The sequence below is a fragment of the Haematobia irritans genome, chromosome 5, assembly GCF_050003625.1.
Source record: "Haematobia irritans isolate KBUSLIRL chromosome 5, ASM5000362v1, whole genome shotgun sequence".
Lineage (NCBI taxonomy): Eukaryota > Metazoa > Arthropoda > Insecta > Diptera > Muscidae > Haematobia > Haematobia irritans.
The window spans coordinates 43,530,845-43,557,403 of NC_134401.1; the positions used below are offsets into that span (position 1 = coordinate 43,530,845).

Below are 26,559 nucleotides of genomic sequence, written 5' to 3' on the forward strand. Positions count from 1 at the left end.
TTGAATCATTTTCAGTTACTTTCTTATTTGCACGTAAAATGAAGAAAAGACGACTTTTGACAAAATTCTGAAATTTGGATTACTTCCACACATTTTCGTCAAATATTTTCTAACAATCCCCAAAAAAAGAACCACGAGAGACAATGAAGTATTATTTTAGAAAATTTTAAATAATAACAAAAATAAATAAATAATAAAACATTTTACTAAATGCAATATAATATAAATAAGTTGATACTTTTTATCCATTTATTAAAAACAATACATTAAATTTTTCTGTTGTTTAAGAAAATGTCATATTTGGAAGAATAAACTTGGTGTTAAAATTTTTTTAAATGTCTTTATCTCTATAAAAAGTTTAAAGCAGGTACATTTTAATTAAAATTTACTCATTCTAGAAAATATTATGTTCATAATCTTCTAAAATGAGTAAATTTATCTATTCATTAAAATCTATTCATTTTAGAAAAAAAAATATGAATTGTATTGTGCTTATTTCTATTTTAATAAAATTGTGTATTTGATTGTAAAAAAACGGGTAATTCACTAAACCCAAAGTAAAGTTACACTTGAACCTGCCGAAAAATGTTTTCGAAAAGGTTTATTTTCCACTATGAAAACGCTTAGTAGTGGGCTTTAGATCGTATGAGTAATGTTAATAGTGGCTTTTGGGTCGTATAAGTGACATTAATTAATAGGGGGCTTTAGATCGTATAAGTAATATTAAATAAAGATTTTGAATTTATGCAATTATGAAATAAATTTTTCTTAATTAAAAAAAATATTTGACTTTTGGAATGTTTTTATCAATTTCACACAGTATGAACTTGCAGGCATACCTCTGAAATATTTTCATTTCGGGGTTCTTTCAATATTGTGTTTAAAGTTGAAATTACTGTCCAATCGAACTTCAAAGAGATTTTGCACACTATATCCCTCTATATCCCTTGACCTTTTAATGATTCTTTTAATGTAAAAATTACTTAAATCAATAAAGTATATTTTTTAAAATTCAACTGAAATATATTTTTTGAAAATTCAATTCAATTTTTAATTGAAAAATGTTTGGTGATGTTTTCTTTTCTTCTGTGTAGAAGAACACTCAAAGACATCATCATAGTGCAGGGTGAGATAAAATTAGTTTGGGAAACTGCTTAAGGAAACATACAACACCCATGCATTGTTTTGCAATGATTTTTTTTTCATTCATACATCCAATACACATTGCAAGGTTGGGGGGTAAGTTGACCATAAAGGTGAACATCTTTGAAAATATAGCAATGTAACACATTGAAAGTTTTAGTTTTAAAACATATGAGGGAAAATGAAATTTTTATATTAACAATAAGAAAAAACAATAATGTTATAAATGTTTGTGTTCCCATATACACAGAAAAAAAAATTCACGAAATTTTTTTCAATTTCTCAATTGAATTTTAAAAAATATTAAATTAAAAATTTAATTGATTCAACAAATTTTTTAATTGAAACAAAAATCAATCACAAAAATTAATAGTATTAATTAATTTTTTAATTAGATCAATTAAATTTTTAATAGACTTTCAATTATTTTTTAATTGATACTATCATTTAATTGGATCAATTAATTTTGTGATTGAATCAGATTTTTTTTGTGTGTAGATATATTTAACTCTAAATCGATTTGGACATACTTTTTTAAAACTACTACAAAATTTAAATTAAATGTATCGGAGTAAATAAATCGGAGTAATCGTTCATTTGAGTGTAAATCGGGCCAAAGATATATATAGGAGCTATATGTAGGTCTGCACAAAATTTAGTACACTTTACGACGCTATAAATTGTACTCTTTGTGGAAAAATTAAAATCAGGGTAAAACAAAGGCCTCTGGGGCCATATATGTACATATCGGGCAGAAGATAGATATTTGAGCTATCACGCAGAGAAGGAATATGATCACCTCAAACATGTTTCAAGAGCAAAATGTTATTTTTGTATGGTGACCAAGTAACATGTTTGTCATTAAAATGTTATTTTCTCGTCAAATATAATCTGCTTGCCGAAATCAGATACATGATTTCCGAGAAAATAACATTGTTGCGAAAACCATGTTACATGGTCACCACCCAAAAATAACATTTTGGCCTTAAAACATATTTGAGGTGATCATATTCCTTCTCTGTGTGATATCTAAATCTAAACCGATTTCTTCCAAAATCAATAGGGATCTATTCTGACCCAAAACACAGACTTGTGTCCAAGTCTTTTGGACTAAAACGACGACCTGGACTTTTCACAAAAATGTGTTTACAGACAAACGGACGGACATGGCTAGATCAACTCAGGGGCACGGTTGCAACTCTTGCCAAAAATAATCTACCAAAAGTTTAAGAAAATTTCACCACGACCTATCAAATTAAAACAAAAAGTTATTTTGAAGTTTTCAAATTTTTGTGTTTAGTATAAAAAATTATTTTTTCTTCGAATGAATGAATAATCCCTCCTATGAGAGATAATCATTGGATTTATAAATATCCCTTGAATTAAATTTTTTCAAATTTTTATTTCGATAAAAAATTTTCTCAAAATTTTATTTCTATAGAAAATTTTGTCAACATTTTATTTCTATAGAAAATTTTGTCAAAATTTTATTTCTATAGAAAATTTTCTCAAAATTTTATTTCTATAGAAAATTTTCTCAAATTTTATTTCTATAGAAAATTTTCTCAAATTTTATTTCCATAGAAAATTTTCTCAAAATTTATTTCCATAGAAAATTTTCTCAAAATTTTATTTTTACAGAAAATTTTGTCAAAATGTTATTTCTATACAAAATTTTATTTCTAAAGAACATTTTGTCAAAATTTTATTTCTATAGATAATTTTGTCAAAATTTTATTTTTAAAGAAAATTTTATCTAAATTTTATTTCTATAGAAATTGTTCTCAAAATTTTATTTCGTTGTTGTTGTTTTTATTGCAGCTTAAAACTATACATTGACTAAACTACAAGTGTAGCTTAACCAACAGAGGAAAATAATGGTCAAATTTATTTGGGCAAAGCCCTATAGACTGCAAGATAGTTGGATGGACGCACGTTTCGGAATTACCACATGATGCTGATGAGGAATGTGGTAATTCCGAAACGTGCGTCCATCCAACTATCTTGCAGTCTATAGGGCTTTGCCCAAATAAATTTGACAAACATTATTTTCCTCTGTTGGTTAAGCTACACTTGTAGTTTAGTCAATGTATGGTTTTAAGCTGCAATAAAAACAACAACAATGCTTAAAGAACAAAACCAACAAGAACAAAACAAAATTTTATTTCTATACACAATTTTCTCAAAATTTTATTTCTGTACACAATTTTGTCAAAAATTTATTCCTATAAATTTTTTTGTCAAAATTTTATTTCTAAAGAACATTTTGTCAAAATTTTATTTCTATAGACATTTTGTCAAAATTTTATTTCTAAAGAAAATTTTATCTAAATTTTATTTCTATAGAAAATTTTTTCAAAATTTTATTTCTATACACACTTTTGTCAAAATTTTATTTCTATAAAATTTTTTGTCAAACTTGTATTTCTATAGAAAATTTTGTCAAAATTTTATTTCTATAGAAATTTTGTCAAACTTTTATTTCTATAGAAAGTTTTGTCAAACTTTTATTTCTATAGGAAATTTTATCAAAATTTTGTTTCTATAGAAGATTTTATCAAAATTTTATTTCTATAGCAAATTTTGTCAAAAATTTATTTCTATAGAAAATTTTCTAAATTTTTTTTTGCATAGAAAATTTTGTCTAAATTTTATTTCTATAGAAATACTGTCAAAATTTTAACTCTACAGAAAATTTTGTCAAACTTTTATTTCTATAGAAAATTTTATTTCTATAGAAAGTTTTGTCAAACTTTTATTTCTATAGAAAATTTTGTCAAAATTTTATTTTGATGGGAAATTTTGTCAAAATTATATTTCTATAGAAAATTTTGTCAAAATATTATTTCTATAGAAATTTTGTCAAACTTTTATTTCTATAGAAAATTTTGTCAAACGGTTATTTCTATAGACAGTTTTGTCAAAATTTTATTTCTTTCATTCGTTTTGTTTTGTTATTGTTGGTTTTTGTTCTTTAATCATTGTTGTTTTTTTTTTTTGATTTCAGCTTTCTTTTTCTCTGTTGGTTAAGCTACACTTGTAGTTTAGTCAATGTATGGTTTTAAGCTGAAATCAAAAAAAAAAACAACAAAATTTTATTTCCATAGAAAATTTTCTCAAAATTTTATTTTTATTGAAAATTTTGTCAAAATGTTATTTCTTACAAAATTTTATTTCTAAAGAACATTTTGTCAAAATTTTATTTCTATAGAAATTTTGTCAAAATTTTATTTCTAAAGAAAATTTTATCTAAATTTTATTTCTATCCAAAATATTCTCAAAACTTTATTTCTATACACAATTTTGTCAAAATTTTATTTCTATAGATAATTTTGTCAAAATTGTATTTATATAGAAATTTTGTCAAAATTTTATTTCTACAGAAAATTTTGTCAAACTTGTATTTCTATAGAAAGTTTTGTCAAACTTTTATTTCTATAAAAAATTTTCTCAAAATTTTATTTCTATACAAAATTTTATTTCTATAGAAATTTTATTTCTATACATAATTTTGTCAAAATTTTATTTCTATAAAATTTTTTTGTCAAAATTTTATTTCTATACAAAATTTTATTTCTATAGAAAATTTTGTCAAAATTTTATTTCTATAGAAAACTTTGTCAAAATTTTATTTCTATAGAAAATTTTGTCAAAATTTTATTTCTATAGAAAATTTTGTCAAAAGTTTATTTCTATAGAAAATTTCGTCAAAATTTTATTTCTATAGAAAATTTTGTTAAAATTTTATTTCTATAGAAAATTTTGTTAAAATTTTATTTCTATAGAAAATTTTGTCAAAATTTTATTTCTACAGAAAATTTAGTCAAAATTGTATTTCTATAGAAAATTTTGTCAAAATTTTATTTCTACAGAAAATTTAGTTAAAATTGTATTTCTATAGAAAATTTTGTCAAAATTTTATTTCTAAAGAAAATTTTGTTTGTTGTAACGATTGAAGAGAAGCCAACAATAACAAACAAAACGAATGAAGATAGAGGAAGCACGCTCAAAAACAAACCCAGCCAAATACATACAAATCGATGATTTGAGTTTGGCAAAGGAAAAGAGATATGCTGGCAAATTTGTTTAGGCAGTAGCCGACTATCGGGAGGTTCAAGTGTAGTTCACGTTGGGTTGAGTGAATTACCCGAATTTATTCTGATAATTGGTTGATAGTTTTGCTGCAAGTAGAGGATGCTGATGAGGAATGTGGTAATTCCGAAACAGCTGTACATCCAACCATCTTGCAGTCTATAGGGCTTTGCCCAAATAAATTTGACAAGCATACTTTTCCTCTGTTGGTTAAGCTACACTTGTAGTTTAGTCAATGCATGGCTTTAAGCTGAGATAAAAAAAAAAAACAACAATAACGATTGAAGAGAAGCCAACAATAACAAACAAAACGAATGAAAATTTTATTTCTATAGAAAATTGAAGTACCTGTTAGCCAAAGAGGAATGTTTTGTAAAATCTACCAAAACATCAAGAATTCTACCAATTTACCAAACAGTACAAAATCTACCATTTTGTGGTATGATTCTACCAACTATGGCAACCGTGCTCAGGGGTCGGCCCTGAGCAATATATGTCTCCTGGTTCACAAATATTTTTGGATTCAATCACGAATTTAAATGATGCAATTAATTTTTAATTGAAATGTCTTAAATCATAGACATGATAGTATCAATCACCAAAGTAAATTAAAAAAATTAATTGATCCAATTAAAAATTAATTGATATTACTAATTTTTGTGATTGATTTTTGTTTTAATAAAAAATTGTTTAATCAATGAAATTTTCAATTGAATATATTTGAAAATTCAAAAATTAAAATTTTAATTGGAAATATTTTGGTGAAAATTATTTTGTGTTGTTGCAAACATATGACGTATACAACTTAGGAAACCCTGTTTCTCCGTGTGATCCTCGGTTTTAAATCCTATTTTGAGTTGCAAAATAACATTTGCCCTAAACTGTCGTTAAAAAAGGGCTTAAAAAACAATAACAAAATTTGCTTTTAAATTATGTCAACATTTTTCTTTTCTATTTAACACAAAATATTTTCATAAAAATCCGCCCTCAGAAAAAGTCAAAGAAACTTTCTATACTTTATTTAACATTATTATAGTTCATGAAAACTAATTGATTTTATTTAAATGTTGTAAAATTTTAATTAATTTTGATTTGTTTTAATGATGCGAAAAGAAAAAGTTTTATAACAATGAAATAAAACGTTTTATTAAAATCGAAATTAGCATAAAATAGTTAAAACATTTCTAAAATGCATGAATATTACTTAGTATATTTTAATTAAATAATCCTGTCATGAACTTTTTTTAATACTAATTGTTCTTTCAAAATATGAAATTTTCTTAAACAACACGAAAAATTTATTAATTGTAATAAATTATTGTCATTTCAATATTTTGCAATTATTAAAATATTTTAGTCAAAATTCTAAATAAAAAATAAACCCACATTTCTTTTATGGGGGTTCTTTCATATTATATTTTCGTAAAAATATTCCACACTATTAACACAATATGGTAAAATTTTTGAATACTATATATAAGAATACAAAATAATAATAATATTGTCTCACCATTGATTTTGAGTTTGTAAACTGTAATTATTTTCTTGTATATATACAAAAAATGGGTAGTTTGTTGTTATATTGGCTTATGGAAGTTCTCCTTACAATGCATTCAAATCATTAGAATATTTTGTTTATTTTGCATCTAAGTATTTTCGTGTCTATACACAAATATACAATATATTTTAATTTTATTTTGTTTTGCTTTTTTTGTTTTTTGTTTGACGGTCAATTATAAATAACTCATGTGTATGGGCAAAAAAAATAGTATTTAATTATTTTCTTTGAGAAATGAGGTGACACCATCGAGTGTATATATCTTCATGTTTTTATTATACACATAATTTTTTAAATATTTTTTTTATAGTTCCAGTATCGATTACAAAGATGACGCGTTTCAATGTAATTTATTTTGTTATTAAAACACACGACATATTTTGTTTTTATTAGGAAAGTATTTTGATTATTGTTAAGATGTTTATTGAACTTGACCAATATAATTTATTTGTATACGAAATGTGGCGGTGTCGGTAGCGTTGTCTTTGAAGCTTAACCAGCTGATCCGAAATGCGTTGTTTGTTCTCTTCTCGAGGGTATTATTTTATTTTTTTTTTGTTTTGTTTTGTATAATATATATGATCTGGCTTAAAGTGTTTTGGCCAAATAACAATTGACTATGCGATAAGCAAGTTGTATTCCCGACGACACTCTCCAAACAACTAAACTGATCGACCACCTTCAATGTATCTCAAACTTTTCTTTAGATATTCTTAGTGAATGTCTTTAATGGTGTAGCTCTCTTTTTCTCTTTTCATTGGTAGCTCTCAATGTTATGTGTTTTGCACTGTAGCTATCTCATATATTCACTTCATGATCACCACTGTAAGAGATCTATTTTAAAAGTCTTATACAACAAGAGCATAATTCGCTTTCGTATAAATTGGTAACAAGTGCAGCTGTTGTTAATCACTTTTTTTCTAAGTTAGCATCAAAAAAGCGTTTTTGTTTTCACACACAGTATCTCCATTTTTGTCATATAAAAATCTATCAAATAATTTTTTTTTTAATGATTTTGTCAACTAGAATGTGGAGGTCATGTTTGTAACGTTTAAAGTAATAGTTTATTTATTTTTTTTTGTAAATATATTGAGTTTATTAATAAACAATACAGTTTATTTATCATAAAATAATAAATATTATTTAACATAAATAAAAAAATAAGAAATTCACATTTTCTAATGAAAATCAATAGCAGACACGGCGAAGCATATTAGAATGCAAAAGAATGGTCAACGACTACTTGGAATACACTCAAAAAATAGTGAATTGATATGTGCAAACTAAGTTTTAGGCCACACAATTTACACAATAATAAGGGCAAATTTCTTTACTCTAATGAAATTATAATTAAAAGAAAGTTCATTATCTTTGCTTTAAAGTTTTTTTTTCGTTATATTTAAGTCAGGAATCTTTGGAATTTGCGTCCCTCCGTTAAAGCAAAGCAATTTTAAAGAAAACTCTTTTTGATTTAAAGAAATAAAAGATAAAAATTCTTAAATATAGGTTAAAACTTATTTTGAGGATTTTTTAACTTTTGTTTAAAGTTTTTATAAGTTTTTGTTTTTTTTATTAAGAAAACATTTTTGCTTTGTTATAATTTGGATTAAAAAAATGTAAATTCCATATTTTATAGAGCCTGCATAAAAAAAAAAATTGACAAAATTTTCTGTAGAAATAAAATTTTGAGAAAATTTTTTATAGAAACAACATTTTGACAAAATTTTCTAAAGAAATAAAAATTTGACAAAATTTTCTATAGAAATAAAATTTTGACAAAAATTTCTATAGAACTAAAATTAAAAAAAAATATATTTCTATAGAAATTAAAATTTTAAAAATTTTTCTTTAGAAATAAAATTTTGACAAAATTTTCTATAGAAATAAAATTTTGACAACATTTTCTATAGAAATAAAATTTTGACAAAATTTTCAATAGAAATAAAATTTTGACAAAATTTTCTATAGAAATAAAATTTTAACAAAAATTTTCTACAGAAATAAAATTTTGAAAAAAAAATTTTTAAAAACATTTGAAAAAAAAATCTATAACGTTTTTGAAAAACTTCTCCGTAGAAATAAAGTTTTGCAAAAAATTTCTATAGAAATAAAGTTTTGAAAAAAAATTTCTGTAGAAATACAATTTTTAAAAAAATTTCTATAGAAATAAAATTTTGAAAAAAATTTTTATAGAAATAAAATTTTGACAAAATTTTCTACAAAAATAAAATTTTGATAAAATTTTCTATAGAAATGAAATTTTCTATAGAAATAAAATTTTGACAAAATTTTCTATAGAAATAAAATTTTTACAAAATTTTCTATAGAAATTAAATTTTGACAAAATTTTCTATAGAAATAAAATTTTGACAAAATTGTCTATAGAAATAGAATTTTGACAAAATTTTCTATAGAAATAAAATTTTGACAAGATTTTCTATAGAAATAAAATTGTGACAAAATTTTCTATAGAAATACAATTTTGACAACATTTTCTATAGAAATAAAATTTTTAAATAAAATTTTAACAAAAATTTTTATAGAAATAAAATGTTGACAAAATATTCTATAGAATTAAAATGTTGACAACATTTTCTACAGAAATAAAATTTTGACAATTTTCTATAGAAATAAAATTTTGACAACATTTTCTATAGAAATAAAATTTTGACAAAATTTTCAATAGAAATACAATTTTGACAAAATTTTCTATAGAAATAAAATTTTAACAAAAATTTTCTATAGAAATAAAATTTTAACAAATTTTAACAAAAATTTTTATAGAAATAAAATGTTGACAAAATTTTCTATAGAAGTAAAATTTTGACAAAATTTTCTACAGAAATAAAATTTTGAAAAAATTTTCTATAGAAATAAAATTTTAACAAAATTTTTGGTAGAAATAAAATGTTGACAAAATTTTTGGAAAACAATTTCTATAGAAATAAAATTTTGAAAAAAAAATTCTATTGAAATAAAATTTTGACAAAATTTTTTAAATATATAAAATTTTGATAACATTTTCTATAGCAATAAAATTTTTGTAGAAATAAAATTTTGGAAACATTTTTGTTGAAATAAAATTTCGACAAAATTTTCTATAGAAATAAAATTTTGACAAAATTTTCTATAGAAATAAAATGTTTGTTGTTTTTGATCTCAGCTTAAAACCAAATAGTTTTGCTGCAAGTAGAGGATGCTGATGAGGAATGTGGTAATTCCGAAACAGCTGTACATCCAACCATCAGTCTATAGGGCTTTGCCCAAATAAATTTGACAAACATTATTTTCCTCTGTTGGTTAAACTACACTTGTAGTTTAGTCAATGCATGGTTTTAAGGTGAAATCAAAAAAATAAAAGTTTGATAAAATTTTCTACAGAAATAAAATTTTGAAAAAAAAAATCTATAAAAAAATTTGAAAAACAATTTATAACATTTTTGAAAAACTTTTCTGTAGAAATAAAGCTTTGAAAAAAGAAAATTCTATAGAAATAAAGTTTTGAAAAAAATTTTCTATAGAAATAAAATTTTGACAAAATTTTCTATATAAAAAAATTGACAAAATGTTCCATAGAAATAAAGTATTGACAAAATGTTCTATAGAAATAAAAGTTTGACAAAATTTTCTATAGAAATAAAATTTTGACAAAATTTTCTACAGAAATAATATTTTCTATAGAAATAAAACTTTGACAAAATTTTTTATAGAAATAAAATTTTGACAAAATTTTCTACAGAAATAAAATTTTGATAAAATTTTCTAAAGAAATAAAATTTTTTGTAGAAATAAAATTTTGGCAAAATTTTTGTTGAAATAAAATTTTTGGCAAAATTTATAAAATATAAAATTTATAAAATTATAAATATAATTTGAAAATATTTCCAAAGCAAATTAAACGAGTTACACTAGATTTAACAGTTTCCTTTAGCTGTTTTTATTTCTACCTAAACCTAAGAACATGTGTTTATTGCATTCATTCATCTTCGTATTCTTGTCTCCATGAATAACAGTTTAGAGCGAAATCTTAAAAGTCCTATTAATTTCTTAAGCATTTAGTATTGGCCACATCTGTGATCTTTTTGCAGCCTCTATTTCTTCTTCATCTTCTCTTCAGCCAAGTGTCTGTCTTTGAAAGAAGAAACCTTGAACCTGTTTTATTTTTGTCTTGGTCAGGTATATTATCAACAGGAATTTATTCCATGGTATCTTCTTCTTCGTGCCATTGAATTGTGGTCATAGTTTTTTTGTTGTCTGTACGCGCTTCCCTTATGGCAACATGTTCTACAATTACCTTCCAGATATTTAGACTGTCTTGTGCAGAATGAATAATCTACGAAGGAATCTTCAGGAACGCAGGGCATATATTTATGGCAATTTTTGTAGGTTGGAAACCAAGAACTATTAGTTATTTTTAGAACAAAAAAACTGTTCAACTTTATGTAAAGAACGGTGATGTGAAACCATTGAAGTCATTTTAAGAAGTGAACACAAGTGATCTGTAGAATTGAGGCTCATTGTCAATTTTACTTAAGGCAAAATAATATTTTCTTAATATATTTATAGTGAAAAAGGGGAGGGAGCGAACAGTATTGTCAATATTTGCAAAATGTACCCGTTTTAGACGTTATTCTGAGTCATGGAACGGGACGATAAAACAACTTTTTTGTGAAAATTTTGAAAGAAAATAACTTCTCCGATATTTTTTTAGATGGACACAGTCCTATCTTCTTATATCTTCTTAGGATCTGTACATACTCAAAAATGTTTACTTGCACACGAAAAATAATATTTTTCGTCTTCAATCACGAAATTAGTTGAACCAATTAATTTTTAATTGAAATGTCTTCAACCACAGAAATTATAGTTTCAATTAAAAATTTAATTGAAAGTCAATTAAAAAATAATTGAAAGTCAATTAAAAAATTAATTGATACTATTTATTGTGATTGATTTTTTTTTTCAATTAAAAAATTTGTTGAATCAATTAAGTTTTTAATTTAATATATTTTAAAACTTAATTTTTAAACCCTGCGCCATAAGATGGGGGTATATTAACCTTGTCATTCCGTTTATAACACATCGAAATATTGGTCTCAGACCCCATAAAGCTAAAATTCTGAGCCGTCCCTCCATCTGTTAAAATCACGCTAACTTCCGAACGAAACAAGCTATCGACTTGAAACTTTGCACAAGGAGTTGTTATTGATGTAGATCGAATTGTATTGCAAATGGATCATATCGGAACATGTTTAGGTATCGCCTCCACGGTTGCCACTCGAACCAAAAATAATCTACCAAAAATTGAGGTAAAATTTATTTCTATAAATAAAAAATTTTGTCAAAATTTTATTTCTATAGAAAATTTTGTCAAAATTTTATTTCTATAGAAAATTTTCTCAAAATTTTATTTCTATAGAAAATTTTGTCAAAATTTTATTTCTATAGAAAATTTTTGTTAAATTTTTATTTCTTTAGAAAATTTTGTCAAAATTTTATTTCTATAGAAAATTTTGTCAAAATTTTATTTCTATAGAAAATTTCGTCAAAATTTTATTTCTATAGAAAATTTTGTCAAAATTTTATTTCTATAAAAAAAATTGTCAAAATTTTATTTCTATAGAAAATTTTGTAAAAATTTAATTTCTATAGAAAATTTTGTAAAAATTTAATTTCTATAGAAAATTTTGTCAAAATTTTATTTCTATAGAAAATTTTTTCAAAATTTTATTTCTATATAAAATTTTATCAAAATTTTATTTCTATAGAAAATTTTATCAAAATTTTATTTATATAGAAAATTTTACCAAAATTTTATTTCTATCGAAAATTTTGTCAAAATTTTATTTCTATAGAAAATTTTCTCAAAATTTTATTTCTATAGAACATTTTGTCAACATTTTATTTCTATAGAAAATGTTGTCAACATTTTATTTCTATAGAAAATTTTGTCAAAATTTTATTTCTATAGAAAATTTTGTCAAAATTTTATTTCTATAGAAAATTTTGTCAAAATTTTATTTCTATAGAAAATTTTGTTAAAATTTTATTTCTATAAAAAAGTTTGTCAAAATTTTATTTCTATAGAAAATTTCGTCAAAATTTTATTTCTATAGAAAATTTTGTCAAAATTTTATTCAATTTAATTTCTATAATTTTTTTTTTAAATTTTTTTAATTTTACCAAACAGTAAGAAATCTACCAGTTTTGGTAGAATTCTAGCCACTGTGGCAGCCGTGATCGCCTCCCTATAAACCGATGCCCATATTTAACTTGCGAAGCCTCTTGGGGAAGCACATACCGATCTGGTACGTTGCACAGTGGTTCCAAATGGCTTTTGTGTTTTTGAAATAATTCTGTAACTTTTGAATGGATAAAGACATCAACATATTTTTTTCTTTGTGTGAAAGCTGAGGTGTTTTCCTCAAAGTGGGCCCCAATAATTTCTATAGAAATTTTTTTAACATTTATTTGCTATAGAAAATTTTTTCAAAATTTTATTTCTATAGAAAATGTTGTCAAAATTTTATTTCTATATAAAATTTTGTCAAAATTTTATTTCTATATAAAATTTTGTCAAAATTTTATTTCTATAGAAAATTTTGTCAAAATTTTATTTGCAAAAATTTTATTTCTATAGAAATTTTGTCAAAATTTTATTTCTATAGAAAATTGTGTCAAAATTTTATTTCTATAGAAAATTTTGTCAAAATTTTATTTCTATAGAAAATGTTGTAATTTTTTTTTTCTATAGAAAATCTTGTCAAAATTTTATTTTTATAGAAAATTTTGTCAAAATTTTATGTCTATAGAAAATTTTGTCAAAATTTTATGTCTATAGAAAATTTTGTCAAAATTTTATTTCTATACAAAATTTTGTCAAAATTTTATTTCTATAGAAAAATTTTGTCAAAATTTTATTTCTATAGAAAATTTTGTCAAAAGTTTATCATTCCTCTTTGCAAAATCTACCAAAACATAAAGAATATATAATAACATGGTTGCGAAAACCATGTTACATGGCCACCATACAAAAATAACATTTTGCTCTTGAAACATGTTTGCAGTGATCATATTCCTTCTCTGCGTGCATATAAACCGATCTCACGATTTGACTTCTTGAGGCCATCGAAGCCGCAATTTTCATCCAATTTGCTTGATATTAGAAACCTAGAGGCATTTTAGGTTCGATAAGAGCTAGGCTAAATTTTGTATATATCGATCCATGATATGATATAGCTCCCATATAAACCGATCTCCCGATTTGACTTTTCGAGGACATGGAAGCTGCAATTTTTATCTGATTTGCTTAACATTTAAAATCTGAAGGTATTTCAGATGCAAAAAGAGCTATGCAAAATATTGTTTATATTTATCAATGTGTCGGTATTCTTATCGACTGATTAAAATTATGAAAGGTGATGGTTTCATTCGATTTTCTTGAACGCTTAGACATACGTTTATTTAAAAAATTAAACAAATAATTTTCCTGAAAATCTAGAATCTTACATTACAAATTAACTTAGGATTTGAACCGATTATCTTGAGAGGGAGGCGTATGTTCCATCTAATTCACAAATCGAATCACTCAACTATAATGAAAAAACGACTTCATTGAAAAGTTTATCGGCTTTTGAACAAGGAAAAAAATTTATATCAGAGAAATGAGTCTTATATGCTAAGCAAAATTCGCATTTGTATTTTAAAGACATGAAATCTTTGGCATCATGACAATATTTTTTTGAGTGTATATATAATTTCATAGTAACCTAATCTAAGTTATCTAATACAGAAAGTTATGGAATAGTAAATTAAGCGAAAAATATATAAATTTAATTGCAGCTTTGTCGTCGTCATCACATCCCTTAAGAAATCAACACCAGCGCCGATTATCCCACGGACGACTGATATTATTGCTGATAGTGGCCTTAAATACATTGGATATTACAACATATAAATACAAATCACAATCTTTCGATAACTTTATACAAGATTTAAGCTATTGTAACAAATGTTTTGAGAGTCAAATTGTAAGCTGTCAGAAATTTCTCCAACAAATCTCTATGGATAACAATAATCCCATATGGTGGCAATTTCTTTCTCTTTTACCACAACGTTCATGTAAAAGAAATAACCGCTTGCAAAAAATTCCAGGTACTGATGATAAGGTTATAGAAAAATATTTCGCCAATACTAAAGAACATTTGAAATGGCCATTAACTAGCGATGAATTGAAAAGTATATTCCTGCAACAAGATCGTTTAGATGGTATGCAATTTCATCCAACTGATACTGTGGATGAATTCATTAAAATCCTGCATCGTCATCATATGAGATTACCCCAAGTTACCCTGTGGTTATATATGCTGGTAAATATACAACCTATATTAATGCCTTTGTTATATACAATGGATTTTCCTGTACCCAAGACATATGCTACTTGTGGTTTCACCATATATCAAGAATATGCCGGTCAAGATCTATACAAATTCTATGGAGACAGTTTCCGAATAAAATTGAAAATTTCCAAACAATTAATTAAGGCATGTTTGAAATTTTCCCAAGGATTCCAATCTTATCGTTTGTATATAACCGATTTAACTGCTGACAACATGGTATATGATACCAAAAAGGATCGTTTAACCTTCATTGATTTGGATACCATATTTGTGGTGGATAGCTTGAAAGCCAAACATCCGGCAGTGATCCATAAACATGAGTATATAGAATGTCCTGGATGTTTTGCTTATTCGCCAGATGATATTGCAGCCCATAATATCAGTGATTTAAATATATATTCTGCTTGCCAATTTCTTCGTGAGGATCTCTATAAGGATCCAACTAAAGGCTTTCTATACCCAATACCCAAAAACTATCCTCATCTTAGTAAACTCTTAAATCGTTGTGTTGATTGCCCTTGGGAGAGTGATTGTTTACATCGTTTTGACGTTGCCCAAAAATTGTTGATTGTATTTGATGAAATAATAAACAACATTTGATATAATTTAGTTTTATTCTTTTCAACAGATTTATCCAAGTTTTCCATTGCATCCAAGAGAAACTTCTTTAATTCATTCCATTTTTTCTACCAGCTAGCTAACCCATTGTATATCTATCAAACTACAAATAACAGCTAGATGATATCGGGCTTAACCAGAAGTAGGGATCTAAGTCCGAAGAGCAGATGACAAATTCATGGTTTCAATTGAGATGTTACACCTCTCCAGTCTTGTGGAGAATTTTCTAGCTACCAACGATCAATATGGTTTCAGTAAAGTAGGACTGTTCAAGGACATCAAAAACACGTCCTTACTAGCAGGAACCAAACTTTGGGTTCTTCATTATCTGAGCGGGCGCCAGTCGTTCGTGGAATTTAGCGATAGAAATTTAAACCCCCATGACTAAAACAAGGAGTTCCCCAAGATGGGATCAAATTCGAAATGACAGCTAGATGAAGTTGGACTTAACCAGAAGTAGAGAGCTAAATTCGAAGGTCAGTAAAAGAGAGTAGAAGATTTCAATTGAGATACTACTCCTCCCCAGTCCTGCGGAGAATTTTCTAGCTACTAACAATCGATATGGATTCCGTAAAGTAGGACTGTTCGAGGACATCATCTTCGTTATCTTTGCGGGTGTCAGTAGTACGTGTAGCGATAGAAAGTTTAGATTTCGTGAGTAAACAAGTGAGTTCCTCAAGGTGAGGTGTCTATCAAATTAGAAATGACAGCTAGATGAAGTCGGACTTGACCAGAAGTATGGAGCTAAATAGAACATCTAAAACAATATTAACTGGGCTCGATCACAGGCAGAGATTATCTGTATCAAACTTTTTTAGGTTTGAGACTGCCGCAAAGTTGTAAACGTCACATACGCGTCGTAAATGTAGAAAAAGTAACAAAAGTCGCAAACTGAAAATACTTTAGTCGCGTCAGCTAGGCAGCGAATTCGATGACATCCAAGACGATGGTATGTGCGAAGAAGTTTCAATTCTTAGGAATGTTCACAATTTTCGGTTTTAGTCCCCACATTTCCCCTATTGCCTTTTGCACGAGTACAGGGTAACCGTGGATTTTCTCGTCCTTTCTTAGCTTTAAGTTCAGTCTCCTGTCCAATATAACCCCACCTAAGAAAATAGGCTTGACCATGGGAAAACTTTCACAAATTTCTGCAGAAACTCACAGCGAATGCTGTCAAACTAAATTAAAAAATGTTCAGGATTTCTTCTATTCAAAATTTGGTTTTCTACAGTAGGTTTACGACTTTTGCGACATACGTATTATACCGTCGAAAATGTATGTCGCAAATGTATGTCGCAAAATTCACAGTTTGTGACAGGCCAACCCTGATCACAGGAAGCTGTGGAGCACGATGGGGATCCCTGGAGAATCACTAGAAGGGATGAAAAATTCACGATTTCAATTGAGGCACTACTCCTCCCCAGCCTTGTGGAGGATTTTCTAACTGCCAACCATCAATATGGATTTCGTAAAGTACAAAGCACGCCAACAATCATGCCTGACATTACAGCTTGCATAAATAGGGGACTCAACCAGTGCAAACCGTGTCACAGGTCGTGTCCTCGTGGCGTTTGACCTATCTAAGGCATTCGATATGGTTAGACATGTCAGACTGTTCGAGATCATCGATAACACGTCCCTACCGGCAGAAACCAAACGTTGGGTTCTTCATTATCTGTGCGGCTGCCAGTCGTACGTGGAATTTAGGGATAGAAAATTAAAAAATCGTATTGTGAAACAGGAATTTCCCCAAAGTGTATCCTCTAGTCCACACACTCCGGACGGCGTTGAGATTGTATCATAGTGTCCGGGCCCATTCTTGATGACATCTGCTATTGATTAAACAACTACTTTGCTGATCCAGCTTTCTCCCTACTGGAAATTTGAGGATATCCACCGCCATAAGGTCTTTACTTTCTAGAACAGGTAGCATAACAGGCAGGTCTGAAAGGATTCATGAGGATACAGTAGGTGAAGCGGTGTGAAGCTACAAGGTTAATTCTGTTCTCTCAGCTCGACCACCGCCCATTGCACTCGAAGAAAGTGACCAAGTATCCAGGCCACCAGTGTGATTTTAGCCCAACTACGATCCGCAAGTGCACCCGCCACAATTCCTACCTATCAATAATTGACAGAAGCGTAGCTGACACCTTTTCGCTTGCCCAGCTAAACCTAATTGAATCACCGCCAGCTCACTCTAGACGCATCCCATATAAACCTACGTAATTTTTCATCCCTACTAATGATATAAGAAACTGTCAATATTCATGAGCTTACCAATTGTTGGCTAATTATAACCGCTCACTTCATACATGCTGGTCGAATTAATCAGGTCAAGTGTAACTTCCCAGTAGAACTTGCGGACTATCGAAGAAATAGTCGGTCGAATTAACCAGGCCACATGTAATTTCCCAGCGGAACTCGCGGACTATCAGAGAAATGGGAATCTAAATCGAAGATTAGTAATAGAGCGTCGACGAACGCAAGCCTAACATGTGGTCAGAGATTCTAATATAGGTTCACGTATAGGTAAATTGTAGAGCAATGTGAGGTTCGGCGTCAGTGAAAGAAATAACAGGACTTCATAAACTTTTGTCGACATGACCAAAGAAATACGCGAAGTTTTTCGTCCCGAGAGTTATGGAAAAGCCATACGTTGCATTTGTGGTCTACGAGTTAACAATTTACCTCTGATTTATAGAGCTATCAAAAGCGACAAGGGCTCCAAAGGTGAATCCGACATTTCCACTATCCCGAGTGTCTTAACTACTGTTGTCACTATCGCTGTCGATAATGCCAGTCATCAACATCAATTCCGCAAACTACATAGCACAATAACAGTCGAGAACCCTTGGCTCATGGTGATCACAGATTTAAGCCTGCAGAAACGTATCTCGGTCACCGGACACTTTCAACCTGTGTCTCTACGAGCAGGCGATTTAAGGAACGTGAGATTCATAGAGGTCGCACGGGATTATCTAGAAATGTGGATCCGGCTTTCGTGAGGTATACTTAGGTTACGTCGGGACGGAATGATACTCGGAAGCGAATTTCGTACAATGCGAAAAGGATGGATTAGGGAGTAGTACAAGCCAGCTACTGGCTATGGTGATGTGCGAAGGGCACTCTGAATTCCTGTTTCACCCAAATTTAAGCTAGATTTTTTTGGAATAATCTGGTTGGTTCAACAAAAGAAAATAATCGAGTAGGTTCAGCGGTTAAAACTAGAAACGCCCGTATGTAATAGGAACTTTTAGTTCATGTGGTATCACAATGGACTTGAATAGTCTAAGTGAGCTTGACAATAAATCAGTTTGCCACTTTAACCTAACCAAAGCTAGAAATACAGGTATCACTTGTGCTTTTTGGATACGAACCTCCCCAATTTAGCTACGGTGGAGGTTGATGTGATCGATTGATCGATACCAGTAGGATTGCTTCGTGGTATTCGTCCACCTTACTATATCCCCAATATCCCACTTACTCCCAGATTTTCTAGATCCATTGTAGTATTCTTATGTTACACATTCTCCTCATTGATATCCACAGTAATGGCAAGTATGTACAGACTTGTGGTGTTCCCCGCTATTTGGAATTTTCGATAAAACATAGATTTATGTATGTAAAGTTCCGACTTAAAATCGACTTTATTTGAGAGAAACGAATCATTGCTTTCAAATCAATACCAACCGATCTTTATTTACATAAATTGTACAAACTGTTAATCTAATCTTCTTCAACAACGTTATGTTCCTCTTCCTCCTCCTGGGCAGGTTGATCCAAGAGTTGTATATCATTGCGCAAATCCTTCAATTCATTCATTATACCCTTCACTAGTTTACCCTCAGGTGTCTCGGCTGGTTCGTGTAACAACAAACGTATGGACTCTTTAAACATGGTTTCACATTGACCCAAATGCTCCTTGAGCTCCTCGGCATTTAGTTCCTTTTCACCAAATCGTAAACGATGTAACTCTGCCGAAGCTGTAGCAATTTCATATAAGGCTATGCCTTTCAACCTCGATATACCTGGTTGTATTACATGCAATAGCATCACTAATTCCTGACACAAACGTATCTTTCTCTCATACAGACGACGTCCTGGTTTCTGTAAGCTACTCATTATTATCGATCGTAGAATATTCGCTATATTTTGCTTGAGATCAACAATGATATAATGATTTTTGTGGAGAATTGTATGCAGTTTAACTAATAGATATTCCAGACGTCTTAGATCCTCTTGCGAATGGAATATTTCCTCTCTGGCCTTTTCCAAAATATTCAGCACTTGTTCGTTTCTCAATGTATGATTGCATTTCAGACATTTCCACGATTTCGATGTTGAGTCCTTGACAATGAAGCCTTCTTTATTGTTTGCGGCACAAGGAGCACATACAAAACTGCTCATATGTGAACCGAACTCTGTTGGATCTTCACAACGTTCACAGGTACAATGGAAATATTTTCCTTCGCGAAGAATTTCACGGCGTTCATCTGTGCCCTGGGGAAAGAGAAATAAAATGGGTAAGTGACATAACAAACAAAATCAGGTGAGTTGGATGAGTCCTACAGACACACTTAGACAATTTTGCTTCTTCTCTCTTCTATATTGTAGCATATTCTCTCTCTCTCTCTGAGTCACTTTGAAATGTATTCTTCATTACCGAGACGCAAAGGATTAAAGTTGATAGTGTAGCGATTCTTAGGAATCAAACAAAATTGTTTGTATAGAGATAAAAACCTTCGAATTGAAGTAAACTATGAGTCTTCGCTAACTCCGACTAGGTCATGACACCCAGTGTTTGTTGGGGCTGTCTCGTTTTAAAATGAACCCAGGATCGATTCTAGCTTGATACCAAACTTTAAATCGACTGACAACTGTGAATGTTGATCAAGGGATATTTAGGCTATCAGACGAACATCTAACGAAGAGACCGAAACATTTAAACACTCCCCAAGGGGCAGTTCTATCACCTCTTCTTTGAATGTTACTATAGACTCTTTTGGTTTCACCAGTCAAAGAAAGGATAAAAGTGTTGGCATACGCAGATGGCTGGCTCTAGCAGCCAGGGGAAAATTCCGATCCACAATTAGAGATATTATATAGAGAACCCTCCGGATGACTGTGAAATAGGCGAAAGAGAATGGTCAAGGGGTAAATCCTGCAAAGACAGAAATAGTCATGTACTGCAAAGAACGCTAAATTCCCACGGTTGAGCTCAACTCTTTAAGGTGAGTACTATGTTCGTATTTTTCACCAAAACACTAAATTAAAAGTACAAAAATCTATATCAAGACGATTATATTTATAAAAAGTCTTGCGAAATAATGAATGAATGTATTTATAATTTAATTAAATTAAAAAAAGTAACCGTGAAAATAAGCGGGTTTTCAGCTTGAAAACTGAACATAGTACTCAGCTTTAGGCGGTATTGAAATTCCCTTTGTTGAGAGTGCAAAATACCTTGGGTTTATTCTGGACAGTAGGCTGAACTTTAAGCTTAATGTTGAAGAAAGGCCGAGAAGGTGCCTAAAGGCAACAGGCAAATAATTGGGGACTAAAACCGAAAATTGTACATTGGCTATACTCGGCAGTGGTTAGGCCTACAACCTATATAGGTCTATAATGCTATATGGTGTTGTGGTCTGGTGGCCGGCACTTCAGCAGCCGACAAGTTTAGATTAAGTTCAGCGTATGGCGTGCTTGTGTATCTCAGGCGCATTCAGTTAGACAGGAACAAATTCGCTTAATGTCATGCTGCATCTATTGCCCTTAGACTTGTTGGCCAAACAGTCAGCTTTAAGATCAGCTGTACGGTTGCGCGAGCTAACGATGTGGTCGGAAAAAAGGCACGGACACAGTTCGGTCTTCAAAATAATGCCAGATGTGGCAAACGTAGTGGATTAGACTATGGCGAAAACGCTTTTCGACAACAAGTTTGAAACTCTAATTCCCAACAGTGAGGCGTGGTGCACACAGACCCCGGGGAATAAAAGTTATATAGATTTCTACACCGATGACTCCAAATTGAATGGGAAAGTGGGGTTCGGAGTATATTCCAATGACCTGGAACGAAACGATTACCTAATCCTCGTAGGGGATTAGATAAATATGTACTCAGACAGTCAACCTGCAATAAAATCCTTGGACTCTGTGTTACTTAACTCGAAAAAGGCCATAGACTACATCAAATCTCTCAACGAGATGGCTAAGCAGTACCATATTAACCCAATATGTGTGCCTGGCAACAGGAACCTACCAGGGAACTGTGAAGCGGATGAGCATATTCCAAGGGAACTAGAATTTGTTGGTATGCCTCTGGGAGAATTGCAAGGATTGCAACGACACAAAGCACATATGGCCCCATCTAAACTTACACCGCACACTAGATATGCTCTAGTGTTTTCAAGATGGCGGATATCACTCTACTATAACGAGTCGCTGCCTGATAGGCAAGTTTCCAAAAACTATTGCATGAGCTGTCATTATGCGGAAGACAAAGGAATCAATTAAACATCTCTTATACGAGTGTCCTGCGTTTTGTGTAAGGCGTAAGCGAATTTTAGGGGCATACAGCTTTGGATTACTAGCGAACTTGGAAAATATTAACATATCTCTTATGCGAGAGTTCTGCATTTTGTGTAAGGCGTAAGCATGCCCGCCTTGCATACACAAGGTCGTGGGTTCGATTCCTGCTTCGACCGAACACCAAAACGTTTTTCAGCGGTGGATTATCCCACCTCAGTAATGCTGGTGACATTTCTGAGGGTTTCAAAGCTTCTCTTAGTGGTTTCACTGCAATGTGGAACGCCGTTCGGACTCGGCTATAAAAAGGAGGTCCCTTGTCATTGAGCTTAACATGGAATCGGGCAGCACTCAGTGATAAGAGAAAAGTTCACCAATGTGGTATCACAATGGACTGAATAGTCTAAGTGAGCCTGATACATCGGGTTGCCACCTAACCTAACCATACCAAAACATGGAAGGATACACATCATATTCGGCACAAATTAACAATTTCAGGCAAATCGCATAAAAATTTTGGTCTATGGGTTCTCAAGACCCCAAATCGGGGAATCGATTTATATGGCAGCCTTATCAAAACCTGGACCGATATATCCCATCTTCTTGCAGACAAAAGACTGCGAAATTTCAGGACGATAGTGCCATTATTGAAGGCTGTAGCGTGATAACAACAGACAGATATGCTGATATCGTCTGAAAACAGAATCTAACCTAGATATTAATTTTCTTAAAAAAAAGAACGAATAGTTTCCAGAAAAAATGAGCTTGAAAGGGTTTTTCTAGAAAAATGGGAAAATTTTCGGACAACTGTTAAAAGTTTCCTCTTTTAAACCTAACCTATTCAATTATATCAGTTTTATATCTTATGGCAGATCTACAAACATTTAAGACCTCATACTGGACATAATTTTCAACCAATTTAATTAAAGACTTTTTCCGAAAACTTACCAACAATAAATTCGTATAAGAATTTGTGACCATTTCTTCTTTGGCAATATCACGATTTGCATAGACTTTCATGCGATATTGATCATCAATGGCCTGATTAGCGTTCGGACAACAATTATGGGCCAATATTGAAACATTCACATAGAGACCACGCATCGATGCTGTATCGGGGGCCCGTATCTCATGAGAATTAACATCCCAAATACTACAGATTTTCTGCAAGAAATCCTCACTGGCACGCTCACCTATCTCCAGACCTTTGAGTACATTCGATTTCATTAGAGGCTGGATAATTTCCTTATTATGTTGTTGCCATATGGAAGTATTTCTCCGCTTCTCCAGATGTGATTCCATGCCAAGCATTCTCTCAAAATGATCTCTGGTCTCGACATTTTCATGTAACAGCAAGCACTTGAGCATGCCATAGGTATCAAGGAATTTTTTCAATAGATCCAATTTAACATCCGGAAGTGTGGTTAGCTTTGCCAAAGTGCTACAATCATATTCGCTATGACTTTGACAATCTAGACACAATGGTGATATGGAACATTTGCTGGGGAAGAGAGAGAGCATAGAGAAGAATTTATTTTCGGAGCATATGGAAAAAACCCATTGCATACTTACCTACAATACTGTTGGGCAAAGCGAAAACAATTGCAGCATCGTTTATCACCAGGACTCGCTAAAATGAGAATAGGTTTCTCCAGGAGTATGGTCTCACCAGCATGTATGACCTCTGTAGCTTTGACATATCTAAAGAAACCAATTTGTACAGATATACAATGAATTAGAAAATTTCCAGAAGGCTAAGACCTTCGTCCTCTTTGTCATCTTACCGTCCTAGGGTTTCATTTTCATAGATTTTACACTTGTTACAAAATTCATCAGACATTGTTGGACGATAGAAAATTCTTAGAAAATTCCTAGCCGGTGATTTGTGTAATGTACTATGTGGGAGTTCTTTTCAATTGTTCAGTTGTTCTAAAACATCACCATCTAATCACTACAAAATGCGTTTGACCACTGCAAATTTAAAAATTCAAATGTATCTCAATGGTGCCTTGATCTTTTTCACCCTACACTCGGCTATGGCCTAAGCATATTGTGAATTTTCATTTGAAAGATAATTGTAAAAGAAGCCATTTAATCTGTCTACACTCTAAAGAACAAATAGAGGATATTGCCTATCAACTAAACTCGTTGTTATTTTGTACAAATCTACTTTTGTCTTATTTTTGGCCAATTGTTCTTTTTGTTCGTGATTGCCTATTTTTGTTTCCTTTAATCTGTTCAGAGAATAGAGCAGTTTTTGTCATATATTTCACTCAGTTCTCATCTATCAACGAAAATGGTGTATAAAGATGGGTATCTAGAAACTTTGTAGCAAAAATATATTTCAAGATATTTTTATGGGCCAAAAATCATCGGTATATAGAGGACTTTGAACTACGTGAAATTATGACATCTAGAAATAAGGGTTGTAGAAATCCTTGATGTTTTGGTAGATTTTGCAAAATATTCCTCTCCAAATAAGAGATATTTCAACTTTTTATGGAAATAAAACTTTGGCAACATTTTCTATAGAAATAAAATTTTGGCAAAATTTTCTATAGAAATAAAATTTTGGCAAAAATTTCTTTAGAAATAAAATTTTGGTAAAATTTTCTATAGAAATAAAATTTTAATAAAATTGTCTATGGAAATAAAATTTTAATAAAATTGTCTATGGAAATAAAATTTTTGGAATATTTTCTATAGAGATAAAATTTTAATAAAATTTTCTATAGAAATAAACTTTTGGCAAATTTTTCTATAGAAATAAAATTTTGGCAAAATTTTCTCTAGAAATAAAATATTTGCAAAATTTTCTATAGAAATAAAATTTTTGAAAAATTTTCTATAGAAATAAAATTTTGGCAAAATTTTCTATAGAAATAAAATTTTACTAAAATTGTCTATGGAAATAAAATTTTGGGAATATTTTCTATAGAGATAAAATTTTAATAAAATATTCTATAGAAATAAACTTTTGGCAAATTATTCTGTAGAAATAAAATGTTTTCTAAGGAATTAACATTTTGACAAAACTTTGTATAGAAAAAATGTTGGCAAAATTTTCTATAGAAATACAATTTTGCCAAAATTTTCTACAGAAATAAAATTTTAGCAAAATTTTCTATAGAAATAAAATTTTGGCAAATTTGGAAATAAAATTTTGGCCAAACTTTCTATAGAAATTAATTTTTGGCAAAATTTTATATCGAAATAAAATCTGGCAAGATTTTCTATTGAAATAAAATTTTGGTAAAATTTTATGCAGAAATAAAATTTTGACAAAATTTTGTATAGAAATAAAATTTTCTATAGAAATAAAATTTTGACAAAATTTTCTATAGAAATAAAATTGCGACAAAATTTTCTGTAGAAATAAAATGTTGACAAAATTTTCTTTAGAAATAAAATTTTGACAAAATTTTCTTTAGAAATAAAATTTTGACAAAATTTTCTCTAAATTAAATATTTTGGACTACGTGAAATTATGACATCTAGAAATAAGGGTTGTAGAAATCCTTGCAGTTTTGGTAGATTTTGCAAACTATTCCTCTCCAACTAAGAGATACTTCACTATTTATAGAAATAAAATTTTTACAAAATATTCCATAGAAATAAAATTTTGGCAAAATTTTGTACAGAAATAAAATTTTGGCAAAATTTTCTATAGAAATAAAGTTTTGGCCAAATTTTCTATACAAATAAAATTTTGTCAAAATTTTCTATAGAAATACAATTGCGACAAAATTTTCTGTAGAAATAAAATGTTGACAAAATTTTCTTTAGAAATAAAATTTTGGCAAAATTTTCTTTAGAAATAAAATTTTGACAAAATTTTCTCTAAATTAAATATTTTGGACTACGTGAAATTATGACATCTAGAAATAAGGGTTGTAGAAATCCTTGCAGTTTTTACAAAATATTCCATAGAAATAAAATTTTGGCAAAATTTTGTACAGAAATAAAATTTTGGCAAAATTTTCTATAGAAATAAAGTTTTGGCCAAATTTTCTATACAAATAAAATTTTGGCAAAATTTTCTATAGAAATAAAATTTTGTCATTGTTGTTGTTTTTTTGATGTCAGCTTAAAACCATGCATTGACTAAACTACAAGTGTAGCTTAACCAACAGAGGAAAAGAATGTTTGTCAAATTATTTGGGCAAAGCCCTATAGACTGCAAGATGGTTGGATGGAATGGAAAAGAGATATGTTTGTACGAAT

The 26,559-nt window shown here is 29.3% G+C and overlaps 3 protein-coding genes across 4 annotated transcripts in view; 1 reads left to right on the forward strand and 2 right to left on the reverse strand.

Annotated features, from left to right (window-relative positions):
• LOC142238866 (uncharacterized) overlaps window positions 1–7,438 on the reverse strand; it is a 30,024-nt gene extending 22,586 nt beyond the window's left edge. For both annotated transcript variants that reach the window (XM_075310592.1, XM_075310594.1), the window contains exon 1: window positions 6,746–7,438. In XM_075310592.1, the coding sequence (XP_075166707.1) occupies window positions 6,746–6,748 (3 nt within the window). In that variant the 5' untranslated portion in view covers window positions 6,749–7,438. The remainder of the gene's footprint in view (window positions 1–6,745) is intronic.
• LOC142238867 (divergent protein kinase domain 2A) overlaps window positions 1–15,797 on the forward strand; it is a 42,032-nt gene extending 26,235 nt beyond the window's left edge. The window contains exon 2 of the mRNA XM_075310595.1: window positions 14,636–15,797. Coding sequence (XP_075166710.1) covers window positions 14,636–15,792 — 1,157 coding nt within the window. The 3' untranslated portion in view covers window positions 15,793–15,797. The remainder of the gene's footprint in view (window positions 1–14,635) is intronic.
• A 3,681-nt stretch (window positions 15,798–19,478) lies between these two features.
• Window positions 19,479–24,407, reverse strand: SmydA-6 (SET and MYND domain containing, arthropod-specific, member 6). Its single transcript, XM_075311913.1, has 4 exons — window positions 24,120–24,407; window positions 23,908–24,036; window positions 23,284–23,836; window positions 19,479–20,310 (listed from the first exon to the last, which is right to left on the reverse strand). Exons 1-4 carry the CDS (start codon window positions 24,173–24,175, stop codon window positions 19,537–19,539), a joined length of 1,512 nt encoding a protein of 503 aa, XP_075168028.1. The 5' UTR covers window positions 24,176–24,407; the 3' UTR covers window positions 19,479–19,536.
• Between the last annotated feature and the right edge of the window lie 2,152 nt (window positions 24,408–26,559).